At 35.6% G+C, this 16,655-nt stretch overlaps 2 protein-coding genes across 2 annotated transcripts; both read right to left on the bottom strand.

The window, feature by feature from the left end:
- Nucleotides 1-130: 130 nt before the first annotated feature.
- On the bottom strand, nucleotides 131-8,935 carry LOC135678230 (proteasome subunit beta type-7-A-like). Its single transcript, XM_065190780.1, has 9 exons — nucleotides 8,791-8,935; nucleotides 4,537-4,681; nucleotides 3,052-3,193; nucleotides 2,803-2,899; nucleotides 2,648-2,717; nucleotides 2,455-2,559; nucleotides 831-929; nucleotides 650-740; nucleotides 131-528 (listed from the first exon to the last, which is right to left on the bottom strand). Exons 2-9 carry the CDS (start codon nucleotides 4,678-4,680, stop codon nucleotides 449-451), a joined length of 828 nt encoding a protein of 275 aa, XP_065046852.1. The 5' UTR covers nucleotide 4,681; nucleotides 8,791-8,935; the 3' UTR covers nucleotides 131-448.
- Nucleotides 8,936-11,712: 2,777 nt separating this feature from the next.
- On the bottom strand, nucleotides 11,713-15,522 carry LOC135678231 (large ribosomal subunit protein eL19z-like). The gene is made up of 5 exons (XM_065190781.1): nucleotides 15,357-15,522; nucleotides 12,696-12,818; nucleotides 12,290-12,603; nucleotides 12,036-12,079; nucleotides 11,713-11,954 (listed from the first exon to the last, which is right to left on the bottom strand). The coding sequence occupies exons 1-5, from the start codon at nucleotides 15,466-15,468 to the stop codon at nucleotides 11,930-11,932; spliced, it is 618 nt and encodes a 205-aa protein (XP_065046853.1). The 5' UTR covers nucleotides 15,469-15,522; the 3' UTR covers nucleotides 11,713-11,929.
- Nucleotides 15,523-16,655: the final 1,133 nt, after the last annotated feature.

Below are 16,655 nucleotides of genomic sequence, written 5' to 3' on the forward strand. Positions count from 1 at the left end.
TGTAGTGGTTGAGTATTATGATCAGTATCAATCCAAATCAGGAGAACCAAAAGCGAATTAAAATGCTGGTGAATTCCTTCCCCCATCACAGAAGGATCAATAATGTTGGGCTAGCTGGGTTCACCATAGCTTTGCTCCGAAACAGAGTATATTTCCAAGAAAGTAAGATATGTTCCTGCATTTTTGTCATATAAAATAACAGATATTTTCTACCAAAGACAATTTCACTTCATTACTTCTGCTTCTTGTTTGTAATTAAGTCAAGAGTAATGAGCACCTAGCAATGGTAACATATGAAAACATGAGACTGCTACTTTGGTAAAGCCCAATGGTAAAACCATGGCATTAAAGTCCATTCATCCTTCATGAAGTACACACACATTGTTAACAAATGGGCACTGTTGTTCCTAGCAAAATATGCTTGGGCTTGTCATGATGACTGTGGTCGTCACTCTTCTTCCATTGCATCCACCTCAGCTGCTGCTTCCACCTTCGACTTCAATGGGGTAATCTTGGTAGATAGTACCTCTGCAATCATGCGGATAGCATAATTAAAGTTTTCTGCTAGTGTAACCAAGCTTAGAAGAAGAAGATATTCCTAGCTTGCTTTCTCAGCCTCCTAAAGTATTACTTGGATTCCAACACATACCAGTATGACCCTTGAGAAAGTTATAGCCTCTTGAACTGACGTAGGTCCTTGGATTTGGCAACTGATGATTCCGTAAGTACTCGGTTTGGCCCTGATACCAGTAGAAAACATAAGCTATTGGATTAGTAACGATGGTGACAAACTAAACATTTAAATGAGAAGTTCAAAATCGGATCCATACTCTGGTTATCACACAAACATCAACATTGCTTCCACTTCCCAAATCATTGAATATCCCAGAGCATATAGCTTCCGATACAAGCTTTATTCCTTCGTCTCTCTGCACAGTCAACACCAGTCTTTGAGATGTGATAATAAGTGTTAAAACTCTTTTGAGTTCAGACTTGCAGCGAAAGAGAACCTATATTGCAAATGCTATTGTGATCATGCAATATGGAAAGGTACACCATTAATACACTTAGATTTTGATATGACATCATCAACATCAACAAGCTACTTAGAATAGGTATGGGGTCAGCTATAGCACACAACTCAAATTCGAGAAGCACTGATGAATATTTGATAGGATCTGAAAACCAGCTACCGCCAACTTAAAATTTCTCCTTTGGAGTTAGTTTGAACTTCTAGTCAATGGAAAAAAAAGGATTTAACATATAACCTTAAAGAGCTAGTTGGCTGGTAGAAGAATCTACCTTCCACAAGGTGCTTTTTTGGGCAACCAAGGTGGATGTCTACAAGTAGGGTAAACAACAAGAACTGACATAGGGAGCTATACTTAGCTTAAAAATTAATTGAGTAGAACTCGTCTGTTTCACTTACCAATTCTAACTTAGTTTTATAATTATGAGTAACCATATTGTAATAACAAATATGTTTTACTCTCGAAAATCGAATCGCAAGATAGACATAGAAATTCAATAATCTAAACGCTTAGAATTAGATTATAGGGATAAAACATTGAATATGCTGTATTTTGATTATAAATACATATATATACAAGTGATGTACTTTGGTTGGTTCAGTTAACTTGTGGCCTTTCCATTTTGCTGCCTTTTCATTTCACCTAATGGCTTACAGAACTGAATGATCTGCTACATGTTCCGGATATCAATCGTTAGTCCCTTCGGTCATTTATAATAATTGCCACTTCCATCTTTTACACCAATAAAGTGCAAGCTTGAGTCTTTGATCATTAGACTATTTAAATGCAGCACCTAGCCCCATATTTGGTGCATGCAACAGCTACCACTTAATCCTTTAATACAATTAATGGTTTATAACTGACAGGAAATCATGAAGGCCTTGTCATCGAGGCAAAATATCGACTATAACAGAATATGAATCTAGATAAGATGTATTGAGTTTATGTAAAGTAATTTAATTTTTTGCTTTCTCCACAACTTATGACATTTTCAGAGCTAATAAGGCTAGATGAAAGTAGTAATAGATGCAAGTGGTAATTTTGACTTAGAAATTGGATAAAAAAAAATATCATTACTATTTCTTGTTTCTAAGAATATGTGAAACATAAATGACTATACATTAATTTTCTTTGAAGCTCCATAAGGACTGTTTCTAAGAGTAGACAGATTTTTACCCTTGAAACATTCCTGCCAAGGGTTACAATCTGTTTTAACTTATCTAGAACATGTAGCAAAATGTCGTGCAGCCTTCATGGTTAATATGTCTCAGTTTTGTCCATTGTAGGGTCATTATGCTAATAGCAATTCATTTACAAATACTTCGTATCAAACATTAGATCTTGGATAGGTTATGATTAGCTATTCAGCATCAACAGTAACAGCAAACATATGATGTATTATAACCTAATATTGTTTACTCACCGTAAGACCCTCTCTGAATTTTGATTCAAAGACAGCCATTGCAGCAAGAGAACCAGAACCCATTGTAGCAAAAGGAAGAGTGTCAGTTGAGCCATGAGGGTATACCTACATAATAGTTACAACATTAGACGTCACAGCAGATATCTAGTAAATAAATAAATATTTTAAAATCAGCCACAAAAACTGCGCTTACTGTGTGCAAATGTGGTCCTGTAATATCAACTCCACCAAGAACCAATGCAGCACTAACATGACCTTGGTAACTGTCGAAAATTTTAATATTATACTGGTAAATCACTTGCCAACAATTTCAAAGACGACCCTACTTGATTACCATTCAATATGTACCTGAAAAGGTGTGATTTCAAAAGTGTAAGGGCAGTAATAACCCTTGATTCTCGACCAGTTGCATAACGGTGAAGCTGCAGCTGAGAGCTGACCATATCTGGAACCAGATAGATCAAACAAATCATCCATGTTAATTGGTAGAGATTCTAAACCCAGCCAAAAAAGGATTGGAATTTGGTGGTGATGCAATTGTGATATAGAAATTAAAAGGCCAATGTAGGCATCTGTCACATGCACCGGAAAGCCTACCTGTTACTGCCTCTGTATCAGCAGCAGTGCCTGCCCCACAACAATAAATATTTGGTGCCATATAATGAATTTTTTCACAATTCTTATCAGCAACTATAGGCCCTTCAGTGGCCCTTGTATCTGCTCCAAGTATAACACCATCCTGAAATAATAGTAATGAAAAGAACAGGTGAGGTGTGTATATATCAGTACTTACAACCTTAGATCCTTTACTAACTTGAAACTAGCAAATTAATACATTTTCTGCAAGCCTCACAAACTTTATAGAACACTGAAGAGACTGGTTTTGTTTGGTATTGATATGAGAAAGAATAAACCAAACAGGATATTTGCATTATTATACACTTTAAGATTTCATAAAATGACTTATGATAATTAGTAGAGCCGATACACAAGCAATCAGAAATCATAATATATGGAAATATCAAACCACCAATATGTTTGGCAGAGCCATCAAAACAGTTTCTGAGTGCATCATAAAGAGTGATCTATGAACAACAATTTGAACCTCAACAAGTTGTTGGTTGAAAGAATGTCAGTCCACTAATACCCTTAGCTTCTTTCTTAAATGTGTTGAACAACATCGATGCAGGCATTTGAGACTGTTCGCCCAATTGTCTTATTGACTGACATTCCACTGCTTTTTTATTTGAGATGAACAACATAAAAGAAAACTTCTAAAATATTGAACCAAATTATGGAACTTTTACTAAGATTTTATTTGTCATATTGGCTGTATTTTGGTATATCAATGCATATTCTTAACATATACACCTCAAGTAAATTGGAAAACTAAATATGCCTTGAGCATATGAAGAAAGACATATATCCTCCACATCAGATTAAGTAGCTTCAACAGATACAAAAACATACTTAATATTAACTGGTAATATTTATCCAATGACTCAATGGAAATATTAGTCAATCACTTACTCATTTGCAGGATTAGTCAACTGGGAAAAGGAAGGCAATATGCAACACAAAATTATTTTAGAAAAATTGATACTGTTCACCACAAGCTAACAAAAAAAAAAGCCCGTGCATGAAAAGGGACATGCAAAACCTAGCCAAAATTCAGAATTCAAAACACAAACAACATATATGTTAGTGGTTAACTGTAAAGGAAAGATTCGTTTTTGCAAATATATAGACAATATTTCGAAGGTAGTTGCATATGACATCTCAATTTAGGCACCGCATGGATGCCCAAATACAATCATGAATTTATTAATATGTCATTAACAACTATGTCGTGGAGAATCTGGAGATAAACCGACAACAGTTAGAAAAAAAAATGAAAACCTCATGCATCAAAGAAAGATTAACAAACACTTTACCAAAACATTGCAAATGAAAAGAACTTCAGTTTAATAATTAACTGAATAACAGATCACTTGACTTAAATGGTAAAATAAACAAAAATGATAATACAGTTTAACCAGTTTACAATTGTAATATTGTTCAAGAATGAAAGAGCACATGCACCTCAAAGACCAATCCAACAATGGTTGTTCCAGTCTTTCTAAAAGTTGGAAGCTGATTGCCTTTTTTCAACAGCATTTCATTCCTTTGACACAGATCAAAGCTGAAGCCACCTCTTGTTGGAGCATCTGCAGCAAACCGAGCCATTCTGGAGAAAAACAAGAACAAGAAAAATCACAAACAAATACTATTTGTAGGCCCAATTAAACTTAAGGAAAACATCCACAAAGTGCTATTGCAAGCAAATCTAAAGTACAAATTGCAAAAGAATGAACTTTGCCAAACCGACTATCAATTAAAACTTGACTTGATACTAACCAAAGAATACATCATTTCCATCTTAGGTACTACCATTATTCAGATCCCACTGCTGAAGTTATATTCCTAAATTGGTAACTCTTGGATTCGTAACATGAATAGCTTGTAATGTCACACCCCAGATTAAAAAAAATAAACCATCACTTCAAAATCCATGATTTACAGAGGACCCATTTTTTTTCAATATCCTCGTGTTTACAATTTTCAACTCGAAAAAGGGCCGCAACTTCTTGTGAGTGCTCAAGTGGCAAAGAAGTCTACTGCACCAATGCCTCAGGTCTCTTATAAATTAGCATGTTACTTTGAGAAAAAAAATATAAGATAAAAAAACATAACAGCAACCATATATGCTGGTAGGAATCTTCGAAAAATCATAAAAAATAATATTTAATACTCATGAAACATATTCAAATATTAACAATTTAATATGAAATGACAACATATCAATTCATTATGAAACTTATGTATCAAATAAACAATAATATGTCTTATGCAGTAAACAAAATCATGTATCAATTTCATGCATCACATCTCAATGGCATACATAACAGTAACGCAACAAAGGCATATATCATACTAGATGGTGCACTCTCCCAAAAGCAAATGAAGAGACATACTCCACGGGATGAAGTCTCAATAGTGGATAAGAAGAACCCATATTGCACTCTCAACAGTAGATGGAATGGTGTTCCTCGCCCACCCAAGTGAGGACATGTTTCAATAATGGATGGAGGAACCATCTATCTACCACGTCTGACAACCCGCTGATCCCTAAAGGGAATCACCCTACTTGTCGTTCACAGGGTATAGAATCATCTATGATCATTCATTCAATCACTTATTCATGCATGCATTCAAGGAAATAATATAATAAAATATCATAGAAATCATATTTGGTGTATGAGCCATTAAACTATATCCATTGGTGGTTACGCACTGTGATGGGCCCGTAACTCCTTTTATAGGATGCATTTCTAAGGTGGACTACTCAACATAGCCACATATACCACATGATAACAATTACATTAATATCATCGACTTAATATCAAAATAATGAAAAACCACTAATCATTTCCAAATCACAACTTCAAATAAAGCTTTTAAATTCATCAAGTCATAAAGACATGAGGTATCAATCTCTTAACAATCCTCAATTGACTTGAACCCTAATTCGAATAGCCTAATTGAATTGAACCAAACTTAATTCAACTAAAACCTAACCGAACCAACCTATAAATCCTTATTGAACCAATATAAAATCACCATATACTAGTTTAATTTGGATCTAATTAGTTTCAATTAGGTCAAATAAGTTTGAACTTAATTTGGATCTAATTAGTTTCAATTAGGTCAAATAAGTTTGAACCGATCAAATCGATACGTATTCACTCCGAATCAACTTGAACCAATCAAACTAGTTTGGTTCGATCAACTAATGAGTTCAAATCCCAATAAGCTACATATTACTGAGTCAAATTGGACAAACCCACCTAAGCCTCAAATTGGTCACGCGTGTGGCGCATGACTATCCCAAGTAGTAGGCTAGGCTGAGGTGCAACAGGCTGGGAAAAAGGGATCGCGGCATGGGTTAATTCATTAAAACAAATTTCTAAATCTATTTTTCATTAATTAAGCAATCTAATAAATTCATGATCCCAAATTTAAAACTAATTAGATCATAAAAATTCACACAAATCCTTGAAACAAAGATATGTCTATTTAAAGGAATTAATACTATTATTTCAATCCAAAAACAAGAATTTTAACAATTAAATCACATCTTAAAAGTATAATTCAACAACTTATGATTTAAGCTTAAAATATAAGTCATGAATCAATAATTCTAACATCAAAATTCAACAATCGTTATTTACTAATAATAAATTTCGAAATTAAAATATTATCATACAACATAAAAATATAATAATTTTAATATCAAAGATTTCAAAATAAAAATCAAACTTTACAAGGTAGAGGACCTACCTCTCTTCGAGAAATCCACTCTTCAATCCTCGTGCTACCAGTTTCAATGAGGAATGAAGAAAGGAGAAACACTCTTTATATAGAAGAAGATGAGCCCACCCCAAAAGGTAAGAATGATTTAATTTTTATATTTAAATTATATTTATTTTATTTTCACACACAAAAATACATTTTAAAATATTTACTTCTTAAGAGTCACATCATTATAAATAAATATTTAAATACTCTGCACTTAGCTAAACATATAGATTTTTACATATATCAATAACAATAAAAGATATATGTAGTCGACTCCATATGGTTGGAAATTATGATTTTTTTGTTCTTGTTGTCGTAAAAGTCACATTACTCATTAAGAAATATACCAATTAAAAATTTTCAGACTATTTAATTATTTAATTGATTGACTAAATTCCTAACTTGCCCAAACCATTAAAGAAACCAATTTAGTTTATTTCCTTAATCATATTACACAAACAAAGAAATAAGTAATTCAAATAAACCAACACATTAATCATGGTAATTTGCTTTATGGTTAAGGGAAAAATCTTTGGTCATTACATAAAACATATAGGGCCAAGTTCAAATTCGTCCCTGAACTTCAATTCATGTCAATCAAGTTCTCAAACATCAAGACTTAATTCAATGTGGTTCTTCTAGCTTAGCTATCGTCTCCAACACATGATGGAATGTAGTTAGGAAAGACAATTATTTGGATCAACTGCAAAGATTGCAGATCATACAAATTAAAGTATGTGATGTCAAATTCTAACACATACAATAGAAGCTAAAGTTCACTCCTTCACCCTTCATCTTCCCGATATCATGGCTATTGCAAAAAGAGATAGAAGAAAGGAGGCAAAAAGAGAAGGAAAAAAGTAGGAACAAATGTCAACCTAACTGCCAACGCTCAATAAGCAAAGAAGGAGAACAAACATAAAAAATAGCCTTGCTTTCTTTTAGCTAATGCTGCATAAGATCACATCTTTTGTGTGAGCCCTCAACTTTATATGCAGCCTTTTTGCTTGATGATGAAACAGGAAGGAGATAAAGATGAAGAACAGAGGAGGAGATCATGGTGATGTAAAAAGAGAACTCTTAACCCAGGAACATCCAAGACATTTTGGTGAGAAATTCAAACCCTTTAGACATGACTGAACATATGGACAGAAGACTGATGGTAGGAACCGATTGCAACTACTAAAAGATTTTTCAGGATTAAATTGACACGAAATTAAACTTTAGATACCAACTTAAAATTGGTCCTACAACAAAGTGACTGTTAGTGTAATTGATCCATAACTTTTGTAGAACCGTTAGCTGGAGATCTAATCAAACTGTCGAATAACTTCCATATGTAGATTTATTGCTCACTGAAAGGATAAGCAAAGAAATGGCCAATTTCTGGCAATGTAAATTACAGACTACCAGCAAAAAACAGCTTTTCCACAGTTGCTCGCTTTTGCAAACTGATAAATGTGACTTACCAACTTGCAAATAGATCTTATTATTGATAACAAACAATAAACCTGACCCTCCACTATGTGCTATTTCAGAACTCCAACACATATAACCCATTATAATTACCCCCTTATAAAAATCCGCCATTGCAGCCAAGAATAAAGCAAAAAATCAGAAAATCACATCAAAACAATCCACAACAGAGAAACACAACCCGTAACCAACCAAAACATACAAGAAAAACCCTAAAATCAAACAAAACACGAAACCCTAACTCCGCTTAGTCAAAACCAGGCTCCATAACTCAAACAGGACTCCTATTATTAGAAGACCACATCAGGACGGCAAATATCACGGATGCGATGTCCGCAGAAGAAAATTGCTTGAAAGGAAAGATCAATAGTGACAGTAAAATCGAGGCGAAGGCTCGACGAATGCAAAGCATATAGATATATGCGGTGGAGAGAGCAAGAGACAGAGAGAAAAAGAGCCTACCGCTCGCGATCAACCTCGACGATCTCTCTCTATCTCGCTTTGGCTTCCGGATCGAGAAGACGTTAATTGCTACTTCTGTTGCGTCGTCGTTCTTTACGGCTCGGCTGGGAAAGCAACGTCGTCCAACGAGGCTAATCGGATCAAACGTTGAATAGATGAGTTTGATCCGACACGATAATTTAATTGCCCGATCCGCACTGGTGAACTCCACGCCGCGATGGATCCACTAAATGATCGGGTGATGGGCCCGGTAGAGACCGGATCGATCCGAACTTGACCCGATCCGCAGCTGGTCACATCAAAACGGGTCGGATCATGTTTAAATACTTTAATCGGGCCGCTCTTGTTCGTTACCGAAGTCCTATCCTTGGCAGCGGCGGCGGAGACGATGGTTCGCGGAGCGACGGCGGGGGCGGCGGCCGCGAAGGGAGGGAATAAGAAGGGGTCCGTTTTCGTCATAGACTGCGCGAAGCCGGTGGAGGACAAGATCATGGACATCTCCTCGTTGGAGAAGTTCCTCCAGGAGCGGATCTTGCCGGTGCCCTCGGCGATTCCGTCACCGTCACCCGCGACAAGAGTAAGATCACCGTCACATCCGAGGGGCTCTTCTCCAAGCGGTAATCACAAAGCATTCCCTGTTCTCTGCCCTAATGCAGCTTTCATCTTATCAATTGTTGGTTGCATTGCTTTCGTCTTTCATCGGATTGGTTGTCAGTAGGACTTTCTGCTCAAAAGTTAGTAGCTTGCACGTTTTCTGAGTATTGTAGCTAGTTGCTGACCACCTGCATTGGTACTCCAAGACTGAATTGTGTTGTACTAGATGTGCAAGGGGCTCCATGTTTATTTAGACATAGTAATGTGTTTAGGAATGTTGTACTCGTCAAATGATTACATGAAGACAATTCATTATCAGGAAACAAAAAGCAGGAAAAAAAAAATGAATTGAATCAAAAAGTTTAAGACTCTTTTATCTGTTCATGATCATCTCCAATTGAAAACAGTAATGCTTAATATGTTTGCCAAAGTATTAACATATTATCCTTTTTTCATATGTGAATTTTTTATTACTGTCTTGATGATAACATCAAGTTCTGCTTTGCAACAAATTGAGAAGCACTTGAATCTTGCTACATTTTATGTATTCATCTAGTTTTTAGGGTTTATTTTGATTTTTGTCATAATTGTAATCAAGGGCATGGTAAAAATTTCATGCTAAAAGAAAAGCTTAGCTGATATCCTTCTTAAACTGCTTGGGAGCTGAATTGTAAATCATCTACCAATTCTTACCACTATTTAACTTCAGAGAACAATACCCAGCTTGAAACCTCCTTGTCATTCTGCTTTGCATGAGGAGACACTTGAATTCGGGAATGAAACACTTTTCTGTGAATAATGATCCACCTTTTTCTTCCCTGGCTGCAACCAAAGCTGAACTTAGATTATCGAATTCAAAGAGATTTTCCGGCTTTTGTTGAGTTGTTTTTTGGAATATTGTTGTCTGGAATCCTTTTCTTAGATGCTAATAAATGTCAAGTGATATGAGTTGATATTGTAAAAGATTTGACTTACTGCACCTTTCTGCATTTGCAATTTTGTGATCCTTTCAAGCTCATGAAGCATGATTTTGTCATTACCACTGTTAATCTGCTGCAGTACGTCTGCCAAGTAATTTAGCTTTCACTTTGCTGACTTTTAGGTACTTCAAAAGTATCTGACCAAGAAGTACTTGAAGAAACACAATGTGCGGGGTTGGTTGCCAGTTATTGCTTCCAACAAAGGTCGCAGTGTTTATGAGATGCGATACTTCAACATTGCAGAGAATGAGGGGGGAAGATGATCACTAATTTCCTTCGTCCCGGTATTCGATTCGACTCTTTCTATAGCCAACATCTCAACTCAAGGTGAAGGTGCATATGCAAGGATGATGGCGCATGGGCAATCGATATCGAGTGACAATAATCACGAGAACAATGACCAAGGAGGTGAAGGTACATGAGCAAGGACGATGACGATAACACATGAGCAATGATAGCGACGAGGGCAAGGGTGTACGAACTAATAATCACGAGAACAATGACCAAGGAGGTGAAGGTACATGAGCAAGGACGATGACGATAGCACGTGAGCAATGATAGTGACGAGGGCAAGGGTGTATGAACTAATAATCACAAGAAAAATGATCGAGGAGGTGAAGGTACATGAGCAAGGACGATGACGATAGCACATGAGCAATGATAGTGACGAGGGCAAGGGTGTACAAGGGTGTACGAGCAAAGCTATTATCTTTTCTTTTATGAAATAAGAGATACTAAATGGAAAATGAATACAAATTGAGAAAAAAATAAAAATGAGAAAATATTTTGGGAAAATTGTCCCTAAAAGTAATTCATTTTTTCTCTAACATTTTTACCAATTATTTGATTCCACATGTTTCTAAACATTTTTAGGTAGAGATTAATATCGTTTTTAAGTTATAATTGTCATATTAATGATCAAACGACAAAGAATAACTACACTGTGAGTTCATTGTCTCATGTTCTTTATTTCGTTAATAATGAAAGGCTCCACAGCCATGTCTCATGGTCTCACGCTAAAGGACAGCTTCAAATTTATATCAAATATATCTGAGGGTACAATTCTTTCGTGAGGAAACCTTCTTGTGAATTACTTCTGCTTGGCTTAGTTTCAGAAACAACACTAAAGAACTGATTCATAGTTGCAAAAGATTATTATAGGAGGCAAACTTAAAGAGTTGTGTCACAAATCTGTTTTTGAGTAAATATGCCCACGAAATATGGTGAATGAAACCAAATATTGGCCTCAAAAATCAGAAGATTCAGTATATGCTGGATTTGAAATCCACTTGCTTAACTTATCACACGAGCAAGAGAAAGATTGACACACCAAAAAAATTAGCCAGGGTTATCAAAAATGGGTAATACCATTACTGAAAACTGACAAATAACACAAGTTTATCCAACTCCATCAGAACAAACAAGTATCAAAAGCCCTAAAAGATGCGGAATAAAAAGTTTCGACAAGTTTTTGCAACATCTCACAGTTGGAAACGAAACATAAGGAATGCTCCACGAGCCACTTGTACCTATTCTGCGACGAATAGTTCTCGGCGTTGTTACTTTTACTTCTTAGCTTTCTTGGGAGCCCTGCATGAGAAACACTTTCCCACATTAGATTACGAACATACAAGTTCTCTGGGTAAAAGTTGCACGGGAAAGATCCCTTACTCGGATTGAGAAGCAGCTCCTGCGGGTGCTCGGTCTCCAGGCCCCTGCTCACAATGACGAAACAGATTAATGAGTTCAACAGTCGCAAACTACTAGCAGCTTAAACAAACTTTAGTTTCGAGGAAAAATACAACCGGCAAAGCAATTTTAATAATCAGACAGGGTAACCATCCAGAATGAGTAAAAGAACAGTTGAAATCCGGTATGCTGCATATTGTACGCCAAAGAAAACAATATATAAAAAATTATTGGACCTGAGCCAGGCGTTCCTCTCTCCTGGCGATTTTCCTTTCTCTGCTGGCCTTGCTCTTGGCTCTCTTGGCTTCAAACTGGTCAGACAATGTCTTCTCTCTTGCCTTCTCAGCTTTGGATTTATGAATACTCTCCATCAGCACCCTCTTGTTCTTGAAGACATTACCCTTAACTTTCATGTACATGTCATGGTACATATGTTTATCGATCTTCTTTGATTCACGGTACTTCCGAAGCAACCGTCTGAGAACTCGCATTCTGCGCATCCAAAGCACCTTAGTTGGAAGCCTAGCTTCCCTTGTTCCCCTGCGCTTACCTGGGAGACAAAAAAGATTAACAAAATGTATAGATAGATAAAGATAAACTACAATAAAATTAACAAAGATGAGCAAAAAACAAAATTATTACCATATCCAGAATGTCGTCCTTTTCGCTTTGCCTCCAGTGCCCTCCTTGCACGAGATCTCGAATGAATCTTGGTTGGCTTCCTGATGACAAAACCATCCTTGACCAGCTTTCTAATGTTTTGGCCTGCATCGTGAACCCATTAGATAATTACAAGTCCAATGAAAGCAATGGATAAATGAGATTCTTAAATATAACGAATCGACAAAACAAACAATAGCATTAAAAATTCTTCTGCAAATGACCATTATAAACTAATGGCTCCATTTCATTTCTCCTCACCCTAATCAAGGATATTTGGGAAAAGGCTGAAACCAAGGTATTACACACAAGATGACAACAGTCATAACTGGGTTTCCATAGTCTTCCATGTTCATCACTCATGGTAAAAATATTGATGATTACCCAAGGAACTCTCATCGTCCAATTAGGGTTTTTTCATACCACACTTCCCCAGCCTAAAAATACAGAAGATTTTGCACCAATTATTTGCACATCTCAACTCAAATGACAATGACAATATACTATTTTCATTGAAACAACAACAAACTATAAAATAAAAATAAAATAAAAAGTGAAAATTACAAAATGAAGTACATCATTGTCAAAATAACATTCACAAAAGTTCCAGCAGTCTTTTTGTGTTGTCAGCTCCTCCATTCTAAACATTCAGAAGTTATTACATACATACATACATACATATATATATATATGTATATATAGACACACATTCAGAAATTACTATACACACACCAATAATAGAGAATGAGTCAACTCAACTATACAGTTCATGTTTTTACTATAAAGGGCATAAAAGAACATACTCAAATTAAAGGACAATTTGATCATGTTACTGTAATTCAATAGGCAACCCAATCCACAAGCCTACTGCCAACATGAAACAGAAACATCAGATGCATGCAATCTTAAGTTGGTTCCATATATTTGAATGCTGACATTGAGATCACACCAGAAGTACCTCTCATGTCAAGCACATTCTCAATCTTGACCTAATATTTATATTCGAGCGGTGATACTTGTACATGCCCATTGGCAAAACCATTAAAATGAGATGAAAATATGAAGAATGCAAGAATAAAATTATCTTATCCAGAACTCGAAGTATACAAAGTGAACCGATTGTTAAGTTAAAACAAATTCATGAGCAAAAGAGTGGGAATGGCTATGAATATACGCCTGTATTAACAAATTGACAGGTATAAACACAGTGCACTCATGTGATCTAGATTGTGTCAAAAAACATAACAATAAAACCTGGGTTTGTATGTCACTCGCATGCAACTCAGGCAGTCTTTAAAATTAATCCTAGTCCCCAGCTTGTTAATCAGAAAGATATGGAACCTTCATATTTCAGCTGCTAAATGCATCAAAATAACATATTAACAAATATGAAAATAAATTTCCTTGGCAATGTATTAACTTGACAAAAGCGCGTATTCTCATGCGCTACAGCCTATAAGATCATGGCAATCCTTGATCCAACCCAACTTAAGACTGGCCTGGGACTTGTGGGTTTGATTTACAGTTACATAGGTTTAATCCAGCAAAGATAAATTACAAACTGATACATCAAATTCGAAAGTTTAACCATCTTAACCCAATACAACAATTTAATTATAATGACAAATAATATAGGTGTGTCATTTTCAACTACCAAATTAAATGAGTTATGCTAGCATATCAGATTGCGTAAGTAGGACAAGAACCATGTCATTTTGAATCAACTCAACAGGACCAGTTTATCAAACAGGTTGCACAAATGGTCTTGGTTCAACATTTAATCAGATGAACAAATTGAATTTATTGAGATTTTGATAGTTCATCCATAGTATCTGCATTTCACCCAGAACAAACTGGATCTGACACAACCCCTTCCAGTCCCAAATACAGGATATCAAAGGTTCGACTATCATAAAATATTCAAGAAATAACGTACATTAACGCACCATTTCAATCAATACTCGGTGAGGTAGTATACGCTAAATACATCACACAACAAATTTGCAGCAATTACCTAGCATCTCGCTTGTTAAATCATCCAAAAATCTTTAAACTTGTATTAAAGGGTGAAGAATAAACCTTAGAAACTACATCAAAGGTAAAGAAAGGTTCACAAAAGATATATCCTAAGACTTCTCACAGCTCACGATGAGAGCAAATGGCCATAACATAACTAGCAATTGTAAGAGGGATAAAACTGGAAAATGCTGGTCTACAACCATTCTATAATCATAAGCGAGGATAAACATTCTGGAAGAAAAATCAAATTGCGACAATGCATTATCGAACAACTAATGACAACGCAAAGAATTGTCGCCATAAAGACTTAGAATTGCACATACGAAGTGCCAGAGCAATAACGTCACTGGATACATCGAAAACACGGGCCTTTACACATAAAAGATCCCCAGAACTCCAGACGTAATAAACCTAAGAAGATAAACTATATCTACAACGATGACGAGTCTAAGAAATCATCCAACAACCATGATTCAACCACAAGCAAAAATAACATTCAGAGATACAAAAAAGGAATTGGTCATCTCTGTCAAAGACCAAGCGATCAATAGGCTTAGAATCCAGCCGCTCTATTCGGATCGAGACAACGAGGACTATCAACAACCATAAAGTAGAGCTCCTTACGGGAGTTGGCCATGGAGATCTCGTTGACCTCATTGGGGTCGAGCCACACCTTCCCCCTCCCGCACTTGAGGACGCTGGCGGCGAGCCGCTTCTGGAGCTTCAGCGACACCATCGTGCTCCTCTCCTGCGATGTCCAGAAGAACGCTGTGGACGAATGCTGCGGCGGCGGAGGCCGAAGGCGTCTATTTGTACATCACTCATCTTAGGGTTTCCGAGGGCAAAATCGAAATATCATCTTCTCCTATTATAATGGGCTGGACCATGCAGAGACGGCTCGGCCCATGTCGCCCGTTATTCGAGTTGGTTCGGCGAGACCACGTTGCGAAGTCGGATCGCGATCGAGCTAATACGATTACTTCCGATTTTTTTTATGTCGATTAGGGTTTGATAGAGTGCCAAATTTGCCCAAATTATAGGAAAAGAAATGTGAAAAAATCTTTTTATTTAATTAATAAATATTGTAACTGGTTTTATTTAATTAAAAAGTTTAATGATAATAAAAAATGTCAACTTTATTCTATGTTTTTAATGATTCCGAACGAAAAATGTGTAAAGGTTTTGACATATTTCAAAATAAACCATGATAAAAATTTATTTATTATTTACTTTGTCTTATAGAATCAAATATCTTGAAAATCTTGTAATATTAATAATATTTTTTTAAAAAATATATTTATAAATATATTTAAAAAATTTTAAGCCTTTCAAGAAAGTAAGATTTCGAGAAATCGTTTAATAATTGAAACTCGCTAACATGGTAGGATAATATAACAACACGTCGTTCAAGTAGTTGATGAGGTCATTTAGTCTCGTGTATTGAGAGAGGAATATAGGAACGGGCTCTTCGGTCTATCTATGTCCGTTTGTAATTTAGCTCATGAGAGACCGAAAGCATGCAATTGGTTTTCATATTTAAAATTGATTTGATTCCATATAAACTGATCAATCAATCGAATCAAAAAAGGGATTTTTGATAAATCGATACCAATCAAATCAGTTCAAGATCGATTTATATACAATAAAGTTAGAAGGAAAATATAATATGAAAGTAATATATATATATATATATATATATATATATATATGAATAATTTTCTCAATATTATCGATGATACTTTTAAGCATCCAAGTCACTCCTAAAATGTGCACAAGAGTAGCCCAAAGCATAAATCAATGAGAAAGATGAGAGACTTGTCAAGAACATAACCTTTGCTAAATTTATTGGATTTTAAGCTAAAAAAGTAATCAAAGCATCCTCCAAAATATAGTAAAAATATTAAAATATTTAAAAAGAAAAAA

The sequence above is a fragment of the Musa acuminata genome, chromosome BXJ1-7 (assembly GCF_036884655.1).
Source record: "Musa acuminata AAA Group cultivar baxijiao chromosome BXJ1-7, Cavendish_Baxijiao_AAA, whole genome shotgun sequence".
Taxonomy (NCBI): Eukaryota; Viridiplantae; Streptophyta; class Magnoliopsida; order Zingiberales; family Musaceae; genus Musa; species Musa acuminata.

What these genes read in the sequence shown, in the direction of transcription:
- LOC135678231 (XM_065190781.1), bottom strand. Translation starts at nt 15,468, where the DNA reads ATGGTGTCGCTGAAGCTCCAGAAGCGGCTCGCCGCCAGCGTCCTCAAG. An exon ending in GATCTCCATGGCCAACTCCC is followed by an intron (nt 12,819 to 15,356) that starts GTAAGGAGCTCT and finishes TTCACGATGCAG; the next exon opens with GCCAAAACATTAGAAAGCTG. An exon ending in GAGAGGAACGCCTGGCTCAG is followed by an intron (nt 12,080 to 12,289) that starts GTCCAATAATTT and finishes CATTGTGAGCAG; the next exon opens with GGGCCTGGAGACCGAGCACC.
- LOC135678230 (XM_065190780.1), bottom strand. Translation starts at nt 4,680, where the DNA reads ATGGCTCGGTTTGCTGCAGATGCTCCAACAAGAGGTGGCTTCAGCTTT. An exon ending in CAGGACCACATTTGCACACA is followed by an intron (nt 2,560 to 2,647) that starts GTAAGCGCAGTT and finishes ACTATTATGTAG; the next exon opens with GTATACCCTCATGGCTCAAC. An exon ending in CTTTCTCAAGGGTCATACTG is followed by an intron (nt 529 to 649) that starts GTATGTGTTGGA and finishes GCATGATTGCAG; the next exon opens with AGGTACTATCTACCAAGATT.